This window comes from Drosophila virilis, chromosome 3, assembly GCF_030788295.1.
Source record: "Drosophila virilis strain 15010-1051.87 chromosome 3, Dvir_AGI_RSII-ME, whole genome shotgun sequence".
Classification (NCBI taxonomy): domain Eukaryota; kingdom Metazoa; phylum Arthropoda; class Insecta; order Diptera; family Drosophilidae; genus Drosophila; species Drosophila virilis.
The window spans coordinates 14,694,784-14,715,343 of record NC_091545.1 but is presented as its reverse complement, the minus strand read 5'-3'; the positions used below and the strand labels follow the sequence as shown (position 1 = coordinate 14,715,343).

Sequence of the window (20,560 nt, the reverse complement as noted above, 5' to 3'; positions counted from 1 at the left end):
CTGACAATAATAAATTATGCTTTGACTTTTACAAGCATTCCTCGCCCCGTACAGGTCCCTCCTCATAAATTGCGTAACGCTTTGCCCCGATGTCGACGACTATTAAAAATTACATAATTGCTTGACTGCAGCAGCCCAGACAAAGACAACCATAACAATGCCCCGAGCTCTCCCTCAGACCGAGCTCCGCACTCTCCGTGGCTGCGATTTTTGCGTAGCAAATTGCATTATTTACTTTTCAATACATTGCCAAAAGGCTATAGCAACAAACAACAAAGAACCAAAGCGAAGGCAATTGAGCCCTGCGAGGGCTACGCGATTAAATTTGTTTATAAAATTATGAAATCGACCGTAGCTAATCGATTAGGTTACGAGTGGAATAGTATTAATATTACTTCAACTTGTGTTCTTATATACAATTTTACGAATTTTCGCAAATCAAATGCAATTATTTATTGCAAGCTTTTATCAAAAAATCAAATTTCTAAATGACAAGCACGCCCATAAATCACGCCAATGTCCCCTAAAATATCAATTACAATTTCAATTCAACTATACCAAAACTGTTATAAAAAAAATTGTGCTCTTCTTAATAGCCTTAAAATATTTATTTATAAATATGTGTATATGTGTACTTACTTACCCAAAAACTCAAATCATCATCCGGGATTTTTATAATGTAATTAATTATTAAAGTAGGATTTTATAAGAATAACACTGAAAAAAAAAGGTAAATAATTAGCTTAAGAGATAAACGGAAGATAGAAAATAAAAAACATTTTGACACATAGAGCAAGAGAGAGGGGTGGGGAGGAGGAGGGGGAGAGCGAGGCAGAGCGGCAAACTGCAAAAGATTCGAGATTAATAAAAAGACTCATACAACAAATCGGAGGCCAGTAGACCATACTTGTATTTATGATAATCGCAGCGAAGGACAATATTAAAAATATTTACAAATATATATATATATAGATGATTGAATGGACTTGGTCATTTGGGAGCCCTAAATTATTAAAGAAACATAATTACATATAGAGATTATACAAGTCTACATTGTCAACCTGTTCGTGTTGGCCTTAAAATATAACCGAAACTAATTAGCTTAGGAATATGTCTTTTTGAATGTGAAAGTATTCTAGGTGGATATTAATATATACAGATGTGCATGTACCTATGAAGAAAATTACAAATTAATATTACGAAGGTGAAACCAATTCGCTGAATATAACTGCATTAAATATACGTAACCAAAGGATGAAATATTCGATTAGATATGGAGTTTAAATTTTTTATAAGACGGACCGCTTGGGTGGAACTGCATAAGTTTTTATTGAGCTGTGGCTGTGGTCTGAATATATAGTTATAAACAGGAAATCAATTGGTAAGACTACTTGAAATAAGGAAGGACAGTCGTTTTTGTTTTTTAACGGTACAAAGGGTAAAAAGGTTTTGTGCAAGTGTATGTATTAAGCAGAAGGAAACATCTCTTATATATTCCTAATCAGCATAAGAAATCGCGGCTACTGCGACTTCATGTGTGTCTTTCCGTTCGTCTGTTTGTATATATATTTAGATGCATTCGCTTCGATCTCGATAACTATGAGAGAGAATTCAAGTTTTAAAAATATTTCCTTCTAGTGTCCTGTAGGATGTTTTCATCTATCGATCTATCATTTAGTCCCAACTAGATGACTCCCCCTACTTATTGTGTGTTATCGTAGTTATGTGATAGAAAGATCCATACATTCCGCAATTACTTTAAGTTCAATTCTAAGCTCGTTTTGAGTACTCCAGTAAATGGATTGAGGAAACAAGCAAATACCATTTCATTGACAGCCTGCACTTGGTCTGATAACATCATCAGCTACTACTTTATATGAGCACATCTTTTTGGCTATCCGACTGCCGGCAGGGGTTGTTGCCCCAAATTGCTGGCCATCAATTCAAAAAACTGTTTCACATGAACGAAAAAAGTTGCGCTTTTAACTATTCAACTTTGTTGCCACTGCAGCGCAGGTTGCACCAACTCTCCCGCCGGCTAGTTTCGTGGACTCCAACTGTGTGACTGTGTGAGTGACTGACTGACTGACTGACTGACTGACTGACTGACTGACTGAGTGACTGACTGACTGAGTGAGCAGCTCTGCTCGCATACCTGACTGACCACAAAAACCGCAACTTAATAATAATTTTAGCTGCAACAATTTTTCTGCGTTTGCTTCTCTTTTGCTGCGGCAATTAAAAATTTTTACCTTATTTGTTCCACTTTTCGAGTGTTCTCCGCGTCGCCCGCAGCTGCCACCCCCGCCCAGTTCCTATCAGTTGCCATTCGCTGCGCTACAGTCTTGTCGCCCCAGCACAAATTTTGCATGGTCATTTATTTTTTTGCACACACAAAGTAACTGGAACTGGAACTGGGACTGCGACTGAGACTGCGACTGCGACTGTGTGACATCTAGATTGTGAAAGTCCCGCCACCCGTGGCGCCGCTCCACACGCATATCCCTGACCAATGTCCTGGCATTCTGGCAACGCGCTGTTACTAATTAAAAACGCAAATGGGTTTATGATGTTGCACAAGTTGCGGTTCGCTTAAGGGGAATGGTGAGTGGAGAGTGGAGAGTGGGGAGGGGAGTGGGGAGACGGGAGACGGAAAAGGCAGCGTTTTTAGTGCTGTCGCTGCACAAATGTAACACAATAAGGGGCAAAGAAAAACTGAAAAAATGTTGTAAAGAAAAGCATAAATGTGCGCGGCATTAAAACAAATTTCTGAAAAATCGTTCTCTTCTGCTCTCTTCCGCTCGCTCATCAGTACGATTCCGTTCCTTTCATTTCTGTTGTGTGGCTGACAAAAATGAGGCGAAAAGTACAAAACATCAGCTTGGGGAGTGATACTCCTCTGCTGCGTGGCTTTTGCTGGCTTTTGCCCCTGCCTTCGCTGCCCTATCCCCTGACCAAGTGCCGCAGCCGAGAATTGTCAACGTTGAAGCTTTATGCTTTGACTTTATCGCCTGTATCTCGCTCCCACTCTGTGTGTGGCTGGGTCACGCTTTTCGCGCTATCTCCCTCAGTTCTGACTGGCATGTTTTGTATTTTATTAGCGTGAAAATGTTTCAAAGGTGTCAGCAGTTTGCATATGAATGTATGTGTGTGTGTGTGTGTGTGTGTGTGTGTGTGGAGGAGGAAATGTGAGACGACTTTTAAATGATGCGAAGATGCCGGCTGACGAGCTCTTGTTAGGTTAGGGTGCAGGCAACTCGAAGAATGGGCCAGCAATTTAAAAGGAAACAATTGTGCTTCTTCAACACTACCCAAACATAGTGTTGGGCAACATTTGCTGGCACATTTAATGAAAGTTTTTCTGGAACAGCCCACGAAATGCGGTCGAGTGAGGGGAAAGAACAGTGTAGCACGAAAAATATTTTTAATTGCCAAATTTATGCAACAAAACAAAAGCCTGCCCCATCCCTTCGTTTCGCTCAGTCTTTTTGTCTGCTGTGCTAATTTATATGTTAATTTTTTTATGCTCTTTTTTCATATTTCTATTTATTTCGTATAGTGTGCATATTATGAGTATTTTCTGCTGCTTTGGTATTTTTGTTGATGCGGTCGCTTTATTTCGAATACAAAAACAGCAAAGGATCCCAGCCGTTGGTGTCCCTATTGAAAAAGGCGTACCGTTGTTTTTCCTTTTTATTTATTTTTTTGTTTTTTACTTTTGGGTTCTATTTTGCATGAAATTTTGCTGAGCACACACAAAAAGCCACCAGAAAAGAGACCGCAGCAGAGTGAGTGAGAGAGAGAGAGACGGGGGGGTGGCTTTGGGCAGTTGCTCATAGGCAACTTTTTAATTTTCGACACAAATTAGAATAATAGTCAACGGATATTACACAATAGATCCTGTGGACTCGGGACGTCACCTATTTTTGGCTTGTGGCGCTTGTTGTGCGGATTTCCGGTCAGTCAGCTGTGGTCAACTAGAAAACCAAATACCGTAACTAAAAGCCAGGCTAACAACTTTTGAACATTTGTTGAAAGTTTAAAGAAAAACTTTTAAATTAAAACTTGAGTTAGATACTTGGAAGGCAAAGGAAGTGGCTTAAATTAGCTGAAAAAAAAACCGGAGAATTATTGCCTTAAAGACTTTCTCTGAGTACCTACCAAAATAAATTGGGTGTTTACTCCGTTATCAGAACTTGCAGAAATAATATTTTTCATATAATTTACTCGTATCGTTAGCAAAGCTTTTGATTTAAGTTTCTTCGCCCAGTAAAAGGGTTTTGAGACACTAAGCTAACCTTAACCACATAATAAATTCGAAAAAAATACCTAATAGCTTGTTTTTGTCCCGTTTTAAAGCCTTAATTGTTTTTCTTCGTCGCTGTAACTTTGTTCGGCTGTTGCCATCTCTGTCTGGCCTTGCAGTCTAACTTTTCGGCTTGCTTTGCCTTATGTTATGCTCATATTTATACCCGCAACAATGTGCGCCTCGTAAAACAATTTATAACTTTTGCGCTTTTGCCTAATAAGTTGGCATGTTGTGGCCAATAAGTTGCCGCATAATAACCCCCTCCAGCCCACGGCTCACCTAAGCAAAACAAGGCGACATCCCGTGTGCCACACACACACACACAAGTGTGTCCTGGCAGACGACAGGCCGTTGTAAAAGTCGAAACTATGTGAAGTATGAAAAGTGCAACGCGCTCTCCTTTCCCCCCCTGTGCAAGAAAACTAAATTATAAGCATTGAGGAAACAACAACAATAACAGCCTGCAGCACTTCGGTGCAGCTACTTACCCCTGTCCCACACTCCCAGCTCATTCGCCGCACTGCATGCCCGCAACTTGGCAGCCATTTGTCGTTGTTGTTGTTGTTGTTGTTGTTGCTGCCTTAACTACTGTTAATTCTTCTAATTGTGTGTACGTTGTTTGCGTGCGCTAATGTCGCATATGCACAAGCAACTACAACAGCAACAACAACAATAGCAGGAGCAGCAGGAACAGCAGCAGGAGCTGCAGCAACACCTATGGGACAAGTCGGGCGCAGCAGGCGTGTCATGCAAATGTGTAACTGTTTATGCCAGCATCGCTCGCGTTCTACACTTGAGATTTTTGTTGTTGTTGTTGTTGTTGTTGTTGTTGTTGTGCTGCTTGACAAGTAATACGGCAACTGCAAGAAGAGAAACAGAGAAAGGAACAGTGTGAGAATGAGAGTGCCAGGGAATGGGAAATATGAAGGGAGGAAGTACTCCCTCCTGCTCTCGTACTTATGTGTACAAAGCGCTGCACGCACCGCGTGGCTGTGCGCGTGTGTGCGTGTGTGTGCGTGTGTGTGCGAGCTTTGTTATTGTTAAATGTAATTAAATTATGCAGATGAGTGCCAACATGTCGCTGGCTGTTGATGCTGCTGCTGCTGCTGCTGCTGCTGTTGCGTATTAAACAAATTGCATAGAAAAGCGTTTGCGTATTTTACATATTCGTGTTGACAAATAGCTGGCCAACTTTGACATATGGACTAACATACAGTTGGAATTGCAATGTTTAGGGAAAAAAGCTTTTTCTTTTTACGTACATTTTACTAAGAAAAAATAAAAAGTTCACACCCTGGCAGCGGTGGGATTCGAACCCACGCCTCCGAAGAGACTGGTGCCTTAAACCAGCGCCTTAGACCGCTCGGCCACGCTACCACATGTTATCCAGATGAACAATGAAAGCATATGAGTAGACAAAAAAAAGTGTGTTAGTGTGATTTTCATAGAACATATCTAAACTTTTCATAATCAGATAATATTCATTGGCATTTTTTATATATAGATTTACTGATGAAAATAAAAACCAACCGAATATTCTAATTTGAAATAGGTATCTACTTACTAAGTATATTTTTGATATATATTATTTTTTTCAGTTACTTCTACATGATGACTAGTTTATCGCTATACTCACTTATCGTGATGCTGGGGATAGTTTTTGGACAGGAGGATAAAATTACCGGAAAAACTTTTTACCCCACCGGATTTTTAGCCGCCGGAATAGGGTTCCTACCCGATTTACAACAGTCTGCACCCAAAGAACAAGTGTTCCTCCCCAACGGACAACAGTTCCCTCCTTACACCCCAAAGTTCCCTCCTAACGGCAGGGAGTTGATTCCCTACGGCTCACAGATCCCTTCTAGCGGCAGAGAGTTCCCTTCCAACGGACAACAGACCCCTAACAATGGAGAACAGTCACCTTCCAACGCCCAACAGATCACCACCAAGCAGACCTGTCTACCCAGGGTAAGGAGCTGAATGAAATGCGTATATTGAATCAGCTGACTTACTAATTTTTTTTTAGGAATGGGCCGCCAACTGCCCGACTTCTCCGCTGCCCTTTAAGGCTAACATGACTCCAGTCTTGATTAATTATATTCTGACCTTACACAACTACCTACGTAGTTCATCATTGTTGGGACGAGGTGCACCTCCAAAGGTGCTCCCGCTTCGCTGGAACGCAGATCTGGCCACTTTAGCGGAAGGTAATATTATGCAGTGCAAGGTGGTCCATGATGAATGTGCGTCTGTGAAGTACAAGAGGTCCGCACAGAACATAGCGCTAAGTAGCTACACCGGAAATTTGAATGCACGATCGGATAACGAGTTGGTAAAGTCGTGTCTTCATTCGTGGTGGAACGAGTACAAAGCTAGCAACTATCAGAATGTGGGACACGGCAAACATATCGCAGTGGGCTGTGCTGCTTCCAGATTCTTTCAAAATAATGAGCATAAGTTCCTGTTTGCCTGCAATTATGCTACGACCGATTCAGACGGAAATCTAGAGATCGCTGATGGCCAAAGGAACGCTAATGCCATGAGTATATTTTCCTAAATGAGACTTTGTTTTTGCAAAAAAAAAAGAGGGTTACGATATGAGTATTCCCCATTAAGTCAACATTTTAGATGATTTATAAATAAAGCTTACCATTCCTAAAACCGTTTTTTTTTCATGCATCTAGTTGCAATATTAAATTAAAAACCAATTCAGATCCATAGATTTATTTTATCAAATACTGGCACAACATATTACCCGTAACAGGGTGCAGTTATAACCCAATAATAATTGGATCCGCCACAAAAATGGGCAGCAATAATAAACCCAGTTTAGTAGACAGCAAAAAAACTATCTGTCTTATCTGGCTAGAATCCCACCTTCTACGATGCCTACGAAAAAGAAATAAGTCGCAGATTTCAGATATACTTCGAAATCGTTGAATAATATGAAGTATTAGATCCACAGGAAATATCCTTTTTCTTTCAGTTAAGTTTGTCGTTTATTTGATTTATTCTTCTAGTTCTTGAACAGTTTGCAATTGTTTATCCAAATTGCCATCCATATAATCTCTCTGTCTTTAGCATTTGAGAATTCATTGCATGGATCGTATATTTTTTGTTTTGTTCGTCCTGCTTAACGGCAGTTATTAATACTCGTACAATATTAGATTATGATCATATTTTTGGTTGCATTCCTTATATTTTTCTTAATCCTTGTTAATCGTTTTTGTTTATTTTTCTTTTTGTTTTTGAACGCTCTCTTTTAGCTAAACGTGTCCCTTGTAATTTGCTTAAGGTCTATGAAATTTAATTTATTTATTTTCAATGTATATAAATGTTTGTATATAACTAGATGAGAGATTTGTTGTGTAATGAAATATGAATATGAATTTACGTTTGAATAGGTTTTTCAATTATAATTTGTTATATTTACTTTTTTTTTTTTCATTTTTTACTTATTAGTTTTAGGTTACGTTTAACTCCCTTGTATGTGTTTTGCATTTTGTTCCATTAAATTGTTAAATATGTACAATTATTCAAAAGCGCTAAAAAACGCCACCGACTCAAACACCGAAACAAACAGATACAAAAATGAACAAATAAATATAAAAAAAAAAATAAATAAATAAACGAGAAAGCAATCAGCCAAATGGCCAAATATAAAAACAACAGAAAATTAAATTTGTTCGGGCATACATTTTTTATTTACACATATTTTGTATTTATTTATGTGGCATAAATTGCTTTTGTATTCATATTGTGTCAATTTGTAGTACCTTCTTTATAAATAGTGTGTAGTTTTGCATAATTGTAGCTATTTCGCTGCATTTTATAAACTTTTTGCATTTTTTTTCCTCTTCATTTTTAATATTTATTATTTCAATAAGTAATTTAAGTTTACGTTCTGTGTTCTATTTATATTGAATTTATTAACTACAAAAATGTTTCTGTTTACTCTTTTTTCTATGAAGTTTGCTTATAATTTGCATAAACTTTGTTAAGGGTGTTCGGCTTAGATATTGTTTCATTTGTATTTTATATATATTTATTTTTGAATTTTAGTTTTGTGTTTTCTTTTTCTTGCAATATTTTATGCTAAATACATATATATTTTTAATGACTTGTGCTTAAAAGCGTAAATTATTTGTATACAAATTGATTAGTTGTTTTTTTAGTATTTTGTCTTTATTTTGTTTATATTCATTTAGTTTTTGTGCATAGCATTTAATTATTTACATGCATTTAAATGGCTAAGTAAAACTTATTAGGTAAATCACTGGATGCGAAAAAGACCCTGCACATAGCAGCAAAAGAAAGGAGTGCGCTGTGTTGGTAAACGTCAGCAGCTGTTAAAACTGTATTGCTAAATGTCAACAGTTTAAGACCAAACTATGCGCTATCTAGAATGCAATGCATGTCAAACTGTATTTACATATCAGCTCTGCTCATTTGCTGCTGCCTTTTGTTTCTCTTCTCTTTTTTAAACTAAAATCTAATTTATACAAAATGATTTCGCCTGAATATAAGTAACTAAATATACAATACATAAATATTAATTAATGCATAGTTAAAGTAACACAATGTGATCCTATTCCTCGTCAGCCCTTGTAGAAGTGGTACATTTCAATATCCCCGCCCCGCTGCTGCGGCTTGGTGCGGCCCAATGTGCCGCACGATTTAAGCGTATATCAGTGATAGCGACGCAGGCTGCCATTATTGTTGTTGTTGCTGCCGTTGGTGTTGTAATTGCCATTGACCAACACTGCACCGCCGCCGACGCCATTGTGATTGTTGTTTGAGAGAGTTGCCACGTTATTGTTGTTGCTATTAAAGGAACGCCTGCCAGTCGTATTGCCATGCACCAGAGCCATGCCCATGCCATTGCGCAACGGCAGCGCTGGCGGCGGCGGTGTGGGTGTCGGACTGGGCGGCATATCATGATCCAGCGGCAACGAATAGTGCGAATTGTTGTGTATATATCCAGCTTCGGCCATCGCATCACAGGGTTTGGCATAGACGCCGGCTCCGCCGCCGATGCCATTGTGATTGAAGTGATCCTGGGTGAGGCGTATGCCGGCATGGCCATTGGCAAGTGGTTGACTGTAATGGGACAGGGTGCTTTCCTGCACACCGCACTGACGTCCTGCCATGTGTCGGGGCAGGGAGGCATTTAGGCCGAGTACCTTGCCGCCGCCATTGGCCAGCAGTCGCATGTCCTGTTGCGAGTGATGAGAGCGGGGTGTTGTTGTTGCTGTTGTTGTTGCCGCTGACTGCGGATTGTTGGTCATGTAGTGGATGTGGCTGAGTTGGGCGAAGGGGGCATGCGACGCATCAACAGCACTGGGCACCTGCAGCTGCTGCAGCGGCGTTCCTGAGGTTGTGGATGCCATTGGACCGTTATGACTGGAGGGGGCACCACCCCGACCCCGCAGCTGAGGTGGGGGTGGAGCTTCTAGCTATAGCTCTGTGACTGGTATCGACCGGCTGCCCAAATATTGCGATGAATTGATGCCACTAGGGCAGGGATATCCCGAAGCAGGATGCACACCACCGCAACCAGGCGGCGGTCGCGTCATGTACTCCTCATCCGAAAAGGTTTTCTGATACTCGCGTTCCTTGCGCCCCAGCGCCGAGTGGCCCTTAAGCATTTCGCGTATACGACGACGACACGTATAGATTATCAGTGCCAAGGTGGTTATCAGCGCCGCACAGGCGACGACCATGATGCCAATAATGGCCTGCTTGTTGCCCGTGCCGTGGGTGCAGCCCAGCAGCGGCTCTGCAAGCTGTGTCAGCGGTAGATCCCTCAAATTAGCTGGATAGGAGCAGATGACGGGAGCATACTGATTGCTGCCATTCCTACTGATGAGCAAATTACGCAGCCACATCAGCTGGCAGTCGCAGACGAACGGGTTATCCGACAGATCCAGCGTTTGCAAGTCCGACCAGGGAAAAAGACTCTCCGAGAGGGAACTCAGATGATTCTCCTTCAAGATTACCGTGCTGAGGTGTGGGAAACCGCCCACGGTGTTCGCATGCAGCTCATTGAGCTGCTTGTTAGCCGAGAGATTCAAATGCTCCAGATTTGTGTTGTCCGTGAAGGCGCCGCTCTCGACTCGGCGCAAGCGCTGAGCTCCTGTAATCTCCAGTTGGCGCAGCTCACGCAAACCCACAAAGGCGCCAGTTGCGATCACCTCAAAGTCATTTTGGCCTAACGACAACTCCTCCAGACGGGCCAGACGCTGCAGAGCAGCCGAGGGCACGACTTGCAAGCGATTGTCAGAGAGATCCAGAAAACGTATGCCCTCTAGACCCTTCAGGGCATCGGCCGATATGTTATGCAGTCCCGCGCCACGCAAGTCAAGGCGCGTCAGGGCCTTGAGATCCTGAAAAGCGCCCGCCGGAATAGTCATAAATGAATTGGTGCCCAAATAAAGTTCCGCCAGGCCGGGCAGCGCTTGGAATGTCAGCTCCGATGGCACCGTAGTGAGTGTATTATCATCCAAATACAATATGCTCAAATTAATCAGTCCGTCCAGAGCATGCGGATCAATGTGACTGATGCGATTCTGGCCAAGATTGAGCTCCACCAATTTAACCATGGGCGAGAAAGTGCGGTACTCCAGTTCGGCAATCAGATTACCCCTCAGATTGAGCACAGTAATTGTGGTTAGGCCCGTAAAGGTTTTGTTCGTCACTTGCCCAATCTTATTATGATTCAGATGCAGCTCCAGCAGCTTGGCATGGTAGGCGAACGAGCGTTCCGGTATCGTAACCATATCATTGTAGGATAAATCAAGGAATTGCAGCTGTGAATAGAACTGCATCGATGAGTCGATGGTCTTTAGCTTGTTGTTCTTAATGACCAGCCGCTGTATAGACGGGTTCAGTGCGATGGGCAGCACATCGAGCGTGCCCACACCGCAGTTGACTTTCAGAGTTTCGTCATCGCATTCACAGCCATTTGGACAATTTGCCAGGCCATTTGTCGGCACGAGCAGCCCCAGCAATGTAGGCAGCAGCAGCAGCAACAGCGACAGCAACGATGACGGCGACATGGTAATTGCCGCTGCCATTGCCGACGACCCTCGTCTGCTCATTATGTCCCTGTCTCTGTCCTTGTTCCTTTCTCTCTCTCTCTCTGTTTCTTTCTCTGTCTACGGGTTTGCAAGCCCGCTTGGAGCTTTACTCCCTTCGTGAGCCTAGTCTGTGGTGTGGTTTGTTTGGTTAGTTGCCTTTGCTGTGACCAGACGTTGACTGTCTCTCGGTGCAGCTGCTCCTCTCTTCTCTCTCTCTCTCTCTCTCTCTCTCTCTCTCTATCTCTGTCTCTCTCACGCTTTCTGTTGTTCGCTTTATTTTGGGTTAAATACGTTTTAGCCAAGTTTGCCAATGGCTTTCGTATTTGGCGTCCGACATTCGTGTAGTTCTGTCTGCTGTTTAGCCTGTAAAGGGAAGGAATTGAGAGGGGGAATGGGTTTTAGTATGTGCGCTTTAAATTGATTTTCCATTAGAGTTCAAAATTGCTTGGCTTTTGGATTTTCATTGGATTTGGCAGCTGCATTCGCCTTCCCGTTGGCTACCCGGCAAGTTAATCGGTAGTTTTGTGGATTATTTTCCGCCTCCTTTGCCCCGTATCCACGTTTATGTCCCCGGCAATTCCTCCAAACTCTACCTCTGTATCTGTTACTCTATTTTGTATTCTTTGTCTGGCAGTAAACAAATGAAGACAATTTAAATGGCCACGGCAGCAACATTACCAACGGCATTCGCATTAGTGGCAAAGCCAAATGGAAGCTGGTTATATTCGAGTCTAACGGGGTCCGGCAGATGCAGCTTTAATCGGGCAGTAGACTCGAGCAACCGCTGACCAGGAAGGGGGAGGGCAGGGCACATGGAGCAGCCATAGATCGGATAGCTAGGTAAAGTCAGTCAATAACTGCCAAATATCTAAGCTTTGTTCTTTAAAAGGCAAATTATTTACAACTTTAGAATGCCACGGATGGCAGAGTTGTAAAAACTTCGCCTGAGAAAGGGGTCCTGTCCCTTAGAGAATATTAGCCCAGTGCGTAACAATTTCCGAAAAATTCCAGGGAATATTTTTTCACGGCATGTTGAAAATTATTGCCATCAGCTTGGGTTTCGATCCTGTTATGGAGCGCCAAAAGAGCTCCTGGGCTTGTAACTCAGATGAAAAAAATTTTGTCTCTCCTCCCTGATCCGGACCGAGATTTGAGATCCTAGATGCCAACGAGAGTGTAGGGTGTAGAGAATGTAAGGTCCTTTGTTTCTGAACATTCTAGAAGCTTTTGATGAGATATGCCATGAAGGAATTCCATACAATATTCTGTGTTTTCAATGAATAATGATCCGTTCCCTTGTGAAGGGGCTTGGGAGAGGTGACATATGATATCCAATAAACTCATGAGCGTTAGGTATAGTGTATGGTATATGGTGTATAGTGTACAAGCTAAGGTCGTTTCTCCCTTCTCTGCAACGCACAATGATCCGTTTTCTTGGAAGATTTATCCTATAGGTTTGATCTGGGAGATGTGAGATCTAATATCCAATATGCCTATAAGAGAGGACATCCTGGAGTATGACACAATGGTATGGTGATGTGGAATGGAGATGTGCCATCTGATATCCAAGATGCCGATGAGGGTTATATATATTGGTCTGCAGTGTTCTCTTTTTTGACATTGTGAAAGATTTTGATGGGGTTTGACATGATGGAATGGTGATGGGGGATGTGAGATCTGATATTCAAGATGCATATATTGTTCTGCAGCATTTTTGGACATTATGGAAGCCTTTGGTGGGGTTTGACATGATGGTATGATGATGGGTGATGTAAGAATCCCTACTGCGCAATGCACAATGATCCGTTCCTTTTTGGGAGATTTCCCCGTTATGTGAGAGAAGGCGATGTGAGATCTGATATCTCAGATGCCTATTTGAATATTCTGGAAGAATTTGGTTGATGGCCTTCTTTCCCGCCCAATATGCCGTAGACTCTAATATGTTCCTTCCGAGAGATTGTTTCTTAATAGTTAATCTAAGAGATGTGGGATCTGATACTTTATGTATCCTTGAGTCTCCTTGACTGTTCTCCGAAGCTGCCACTCTAATGTACTGTTATGCACTTGGATTTTCATGCACAATTTTGATATAAAAAGAGGTTATCAAGAGCCAAAGAAATGCCATTCTTTTAGACAATTTCTCAACTCTATTTTTTTGTATGATTTGAAAACAGAGTTATAAAAATAGAAGCTTACACAAGGTACTGAACATTTTATATATTCAAACATCTTAGCTTCAGGTTTTAATAAAGTTAATTTAGAGATTTAGTGTAAGATTAAAGACATACAACTTTTATACCCCTTTCTCCTAAAAATTATTATAAGTTGTAAGACATACATAAAGAAGATCCAGTGTTAATTACCTATTTAAATTGCTACAGTGAACCCACATAGCACGTGACAGAATTTAAGACATGCCACATGCCACAGCTCAGTGGCAAACACAAAATTGCTTGGCCCTGCTACTTCACTTCCCTGCCCTGTTATCGGATTTTTAGCAAGTGAGCCAACCCTTTGTGCCACAGCCTCAGAGTCCCCAAAGTCGAAGCCCATTCAATGGCCAGGCGATGGCAGCGCCCCAAAGGCGACGGGGCCAAAGATATGCCACATAGTTTAGTTTGGTCGAAACTTGAAAAACAACTTGCACTTTGTATGCTTTGGGGACATTTATCAGTTCGGGAGCAGAGCAAAATGGTAAAGGAAACTTAATTTAGCGCACAACTGCGAGAAGTTCAAGGATGCCGGAAAGGATATGGGCAAAAGGCGCAACCCCAAATGGTCTATCAAATAAATAAAACAAAAAGTGAATACAATTTTTGTTTTTATTTTGTTGATTTTTTTTTTTTTTGGTCTGCCCACAGCGCGTATAAACAAGAAAAACACAGCAGCACGGCCACGCCCCTTACACATTTTGGCTTCGGCTTTGGCTTTGCCGCTGCCTTTTTCATATTTTTCAACTTTACGCATTGTTCGGAATGGAAATGTTTCGGCCCCGAAGGCGTCATGAAAATAATCATAGATGTGGGTCATACTTCATGGGGTGTGGTGGGATAAGGCGGGGGCGGGCCAGACAACTGATGGCTTTGTGCTGTTTGTGCTACGCCAAAAAGGATAACTGCTGGCAGCAACTCTCGAGACGAGACACAGCTCCAACTTGACTCTCGTTTTTATTATGTAAATATCACATAAACACCCGGGAGCGACTCGGGCGCAATCATATGAAAGAACGCCACAGAAATGGAGCGCCAGGTCCCTGGTCCTGCAGTCTCTCATCATTATCATGCATATGCCATAAAGCGACTTGTTGAGGCTGCGACTGAGCGGCCGCTCGCTTTTATTTGGCAGCTTAAAAACACAGAAGCAGCCAACTGACAGCAGCTCCATGAAGCACAAGCAAAACAGCTAAAAGGACCTCTCATTCTACACCGACTCCTGTCAGTGACTGCCACTCGTTTATGTGCGCTGCGTGTGGGTAGCAGCTGCTTAAACAGTCAGTCAACACACAGTTTGGCGTTGTATTTTTGAGGTGGTTTGACAACAAGCGCCCCCTTGCATATGCTTGGAAAATCAAATTTAAATTGCTGAAATGTGAAATTCTGCTAAATGGGCAAAACAATCCGCAGGCCAGCTTCTTCGAATAGCCCCCTAAGCAGGCATCAGGACATGACCCGACTTGCACAGGGCTCTATTGGCTTAGTCCCTACAAATGGAGGCTGTTAGCAGTCTGTTTTGTTTGAGGCGAGACAATTTGTTCACGGGAAGACACTTAACGCTGGCCCATAAAGAAACAACAACCTGGCCCAAGCCAACACAGGGAGCAGAGCCTGCTCCAGGCTAGCAGATAACATGTGTATACGAACTATTGGTAAAAGATCAGCTCAAAGTGACGCTCCGACACGAGCTAACATTTAACGTGTTTTATTAGAGATATTTATATGTAAGGCTTGGCTTGCTCATGCATTTTACAACACTAGACTGGCATACCCTAACTTTTCACATTTTCCTACTGACTTTTTTTTTAGGATCTTTGTTTTAATTCATCTGTATTTGATGCTATCCGCGCATTTTATATCACTGCGTTCATGTACTTTGAGCTTGTTTTAGGTTAATATTTATTTCTTTAAACAAAGTTCGACTTGCAATAGCGACTCCTTGCCTAGCTGCCTTTTAAAACTACTCTTTCTACTCGCTACTTTTCTTTTCTTTATATGGGCATTATACAACACTGGTCTGGCTCACCTTTACTCGTTGCATTGTACGGCTCGTTTCAACTCCTCTCTATCTGGCTCCATTCGCCAAACACCCTCTGCTAACTGCTTTAAAACCAACGGCAAAATTAAGTTTTAGCTCTGACCTCACTCTTTAGTCAACACCATTTAAATTGTCAACCGACCTCGCCCAGTCCAGCTGACGTGTCTGCAGCTCAAAAGTATGCTCTAAATATTTTATAGCTAGCCGCCGCCATGAGCGTTGAGATTTTTTTTAGACGTTTTTATTTGGTTTTTGGGCATCCAGCAAACCTTTTTCGACTGTTGCCCCCTTGCTGAACTCATTTATTAGTTCTGACCATGTCCGAGCCAGTGTGCTGGTTCGAGTCCGAGTCCGAGTCCGACCAACGCCCACCAACTGACCATTGTTATAAATGTTTGGCTGTCAGTTCAGCTGTGGCTGTGTAGCCTTGCGGCCGTGCCCCACAAAAAGAGAGAGAGAAAGACAAGTAAAAATAAAAAATAAAAAAATGGCACAAAACTCTTTTATTGTATGTGTCTGTCTGGTTCCGCTGCAGTCCCTGTTCCTGGCCCGCAGCCTTTTCCATCTAGTAGTGTCGGTTTGTTGGTCCGCCGGCCGCTGGCCAAGCTTTGCTTTCGCTTGCGCTATGACTTCCGTTTTTTGTTCTCTCGGCCCCGTTGCCCGCTCTGCCCCTGCAGCTTTTTGCTTTGTTGGTGCTTATTGTTTAGTCGGGTGAGTTTTTGAAAATTTGCCAAAAAACAATAAAAGCAAGAAAAAAGTACTTTTGCAACAGTTTTTCTTTTGTTTCCCATTGCCAGGAAATTGCTAAATAAATGCATGTTTCTGATTTAATACGAGAGCGTTAGCAGCAGCCAGAGAAAAATAGAAAGGAGAGTATTACCCGTGCCCAGTTTTCAGTTTTCCTCTAGTTTTTCTATTTATTTAAGTCTTGGGTAAAAGTTGCTTGCGCTGCTGAGTTTTAAAACGAAATCAAACGCCCGCCTGTGCTCAACTCTTTCTTTGCCGAGTTTTATTAATTTCGCAGCCATCTTTGAGCTGCTCCAATTTCCACTAACTGCCAGCCCCGCCCATGCCGCCCCCCGTCACCGCCTGGCCATCAACGCTGGCAATAAACTTCAACTGGTCTGTTGTTCTTTGCCAAATGTTTAATATTTCAAAGTAACGCCAACCAATAGCATAGAAAAAACCCAAAACCCACTTTCCATATCCGCTGTCTCCTGTTCCATGGGTTGACAGGGGGACGGCTTATCCTCGCTCATCCCCCTTTGCCCCCTCGACCCATTCCTGGTGTTATTTATATGACAATTTCGCTTGAGCGCGCGTTAAAATATCGCTGACAATATTTTATGCTCATGCTTTGCCTCATGTTTTGCCAACGTATTACGCCCCAACCCCCCAACTTCCCAGCCCCCCAACCCGCTGCACCAACATTTTGCTATGATAAACTTGGCAAATTTATCCTGCTTTGTGCCATACGTCTTTTGGCACAGTTTCCGCTGAGGAATCAGGCCCGTGCGCCCCCGCTAACTCGCCAGCTCACTATTTGCACAGTTTACAGTTTCGACTTGAGTTTCGCGTGTGCATCTATGAGATACTTTTTGCTGCTAAACAAGCACAGTCAAATATTTGCAATGCTCTAGAAATAACAACAACCATAGTCAACAATTGCAAAAAAAAAAAAAAAAAAACGGACTACTTGAAGCTCACGCACGTTGCAAGTTGAGCGAGCGTTATTTGGGGCACTTCCCAGAGAAAAACTGCTCCCACTCCACCCAAACGCCCCGGCTGAAGGCTGTGTGCCAGTGAAAGTCGCAGCCAAGCAGCGAACAGCCAGGAGCCAACAGTCAGTCGTCTGTGAAATAGAAAACGAAACAATGGCTCCATTCGGTTGGGCGTAGCGAGAGAAGTCAGCTTTGGTCTCAACCCACCGCCAGGGGGCGCTTTACAATTGCAATGCGATCGTCGTCGTCGCTGTTGTCGTCACACATGTTACTTCAATTTTTGGTAATGGTAATCGGCATGGTTGTTGCAACTTGCAAATTGCAACTTGCCAGTTTCGGATAGCTTTCCGAGTTTGCCTAGCAATTGATTTGCATTTTAAACTGAATGTTGCAGAGCGCATTACATTTTGTTGCCAAACACTCGAGCTGTGGCTGATTTGTAAAAGTAACCACAAAGCTACAGAGTTATAAAAAGAATGCATTGCTTTAATCATAAAGAATAATGCCGAAGAGAAAGCCGTTCATGATTTCAAATTATATGAAAATCAACAAATAAAAGAACCTTAAATAATGTAATCTAGCAGAAGAAAACTTTTTATAGAATTTATTTATAAACTATTTGAGACCCCCAAAAAATTAATATCTCTAAAACTACTAAAACCAGAATTTTTCCTATAGGAGCTTCATTTTTATATATTTGGGACACTTTTGCAACCAACGCATAGCCAAGAAAACATTCCTTTCGGATCGAAAATGAGCATTACGAAGGCATTTTGAAGAGGCCGATCTCAAAACATAGGAAATGATGGCGAGAAATTCTAGAAAAAACCTCAAATATAACGTAGCCATAAAACTAATGTTGTGAGTTCTATGGTTCAAAGCTCAGCATTGGACTAGCGAACGAGAGGTCGATAGTTCAAATGCACAAAAATTGATCCATTATTAAAAAACAATAATAAAGATATGGAAATTCAAGGGTGTATATGGCTATAGCATGAAGTTGGCTCAAAGTTTACTAATTTCACGTTATACGAGTTTTTTTTAACAATAATTATTTCTAAGTATAGTTATTACAATTCTCATTTGATTTGGCTGTTTAGCTAACCAAAAATGAGCTTTAAGGATCTGCCAAGTGTGTTTCGTAAGTTTTTTCATTTTTATAAAAGCCGTAATATCTCACTCCCCATAAGACCGTTCCGAAGAACAACGCTTTAGCCGAAAATGTACTTTATGTGTCCCTTGAACATTGACACCAACTAAGCGACGACGGCGCGACGAGAACTTGGCGTACCAGTTGTTGCAGCTCTAGCCAAGAATTTGGTGACTTTGGCACTACGACGACGACGACGCTTTTATGGCATAATTCCTAGCGCCGTCTTTTTGTTTTTACGGCCACGCCAAAAACTTTGACTGTCGAGCTGGTTGGGCGAAGGAGCCGTGTAGAGGAAATAGGAGAGAGGAAAGACGAAAGGCACTGCGAATTGGCATGGCCAGAAAGTAAAGAGTAATACCCAAAGCAGTCATAAACCAAACCAAATATTTTACATATAAACGACCGCAAGCAGACGTCAGAGTCGAGGCACTTTGGAGAGTACCGAATCCAGAGAGGTGTGGGCTAGACGACGTCGCCATTTTAGCCATAACTGTTCTTTTTTTTGTGTGTGTGTGTGTTTCTTGGGTTTTCTTTTTTGGACTCATGCCCATAAAACGGCGACAGGCCAAAAGTAGGTAACAAAGTTTAGCCGGCGACCTTGCCACACGCATTCCTAGAGCTTCCCAGAGCGACGTTGTCGCCGACGCCGCCGTCTGGAACTTTAAAGCCAAGGCAAAGTTATGTGTGGCAGACAATAAATCCTTGCTATTGATCCTTGCTATATGTCTTAAACAAATTTATATGGCAAACGGAAAACTAGCTGGCTCCACTGCAATATACTGCCACATTTTGCCAGGCAGCCCCCTTTGTACTCAAACTCCCCTCCATTACCCTTGGGTGGCTTTTGATAAACGGGCGTATGGCATCGCAAGAGCATGTCGAACATAAACCTTGCACGGCTGGAGATTTGCCATGGATTTGGGGCAACGTTTAGTGCAGCGGAGTTGAAAATTAAGCCAAGCACCAACGAAATTTTTATTACAATGTTTATCCTAAGAGCAACTTAAAATGGAACTATAAATTCCCAAGTGGAACGAAGTGAGGGCACGGTAAGGGTTAAAACCCCGAGAAGATAAGATTGGATTAATGCGAGCTAACTGGGAATAAGCTAGGAATAAAAAGAAAACTTAAGTTTGGATCTATGAAGAAGACAAAAAAGAGAGTCGGACTCGATTAGAAAGAGAATGGGAAACTCGATTATATACAATCGGTTGGGAATTTTGAGATATGCGTTTCGTTTACATTTTATGGTCCCCAATTAATTCTCAGAGGGTAAATAATTTATTTGCTCCTTGTCCTAGAGACTATTTAGTAAAGGGAAAAACTAAAAATTTAATAATATTTATATTTAATATGTAATGAATGTCGAAAAGGGAAATTTCCATGCGGCTCAAATAAAGTGACTCGTGTGATGTACAGACAACAAGGTTCTTATAGAAGTTTGAGTTAGATACATTGTATATTCAAAAGCTAAATCTGCTTTTGAGGAGCAAACTTCGAGCATAATTTGAATCGCCTAAATCAGTTAAAGCTATGAGGCAGGTTTTTGTAAGCAGAAAAGTTGCTGCGGCAAATTAAATTTCCATTGCTAGGTAACGTCGAATATACATGCATATATATAAATATTTTTTGCGCTTCTGGCCCCTTCTCCACTTGGGAACTTTGCCAACTTTTGCTATTATTTAGGCTGCTTATCGAAAAAAGTCAGCCAGCAGATCGGATTTGTGTTTAAATTAAGCATTAAGTAGGGAAATGTACGAAATGAAAACGAGAATTAGGCCAACTTAAAAGCGCGTAAAGGATTTACCGCCGCCGGCAGTTGGCCAAGGGCTTAGGACGTCTTTGCGACAATGCTGACAGGCATTAGAAGGCAGCAGACAACGGGCTGCATTTGTTGCTGACTCGACACGCGAAAACTGCAACAATCTGGCAGACAAAAATAGGCGGGAAGAAGTGGGTGGGAGGAGGTGGGTACAGTCTGTGCCAGCGAACAGCTACCTGGACTAAGTAGCGCCAGCCAAACGTTGACCGCCGCCATGTCGAGCGC

General features: G+C 42.1%; 2 protein-coding genes and 1 non-coding gene across 3 annotated transcripts in view; 1 reads left to right on the top strand and 2 right to left on the bottom strand.

Moving 5' to 3' along the window:
* The first annotated feature begins 1,302 nt into the window (after positions 1 to 1,302).
* Positions 1,303 to 6,970, top strand: LOC6624134 (uncharacterized). Its single transcript, XM_002047443.4, has 3 exons — positions 1,303 to 1,381; positions 5,908 to 6,277; positions 6,336 to 6,970. The coding sequence occupies exons 2-3, from the start codon at positions 5,918 to 5,920 to the stop codon at positions 6,864 to 6,866; spliced, it is 891 nt and encodes a 296-aa protein (XP_002047479.2). The 5' UTR covers positions 1,303 to 1,381; positions 5,908 to 5,917; the 3' UTR covers positions 6,867 to 6,970.
* On the bottom strand, positions 5,605 to 5,686 carry TRNAL-AAG (transfer RNA leucine (anticodon AAG)). The gene has a single exon. It is a non-coding gene; the product is annotated as a tRNA-Leu (tRNA).
* caps (capricious) overlaps positions 6,398 to 20,560 on the bottom strand; it is a 65,442-nt gene continuing 51,279 nt past the window's right edge. Inside the window, 1 exon segment of the mRNA XM_070208593.1 lies at positions 6,398 to 11,751. Within this exon segment, the coding sequence (XP_070064694.1) occupies positions 8,908 to 11,409 (2,502 nt within the window). The 5' untranslated portion in view covers positions 11,410 to 11,751 and the 3' untranslated portion in view covers positions 6,398 to 8,907.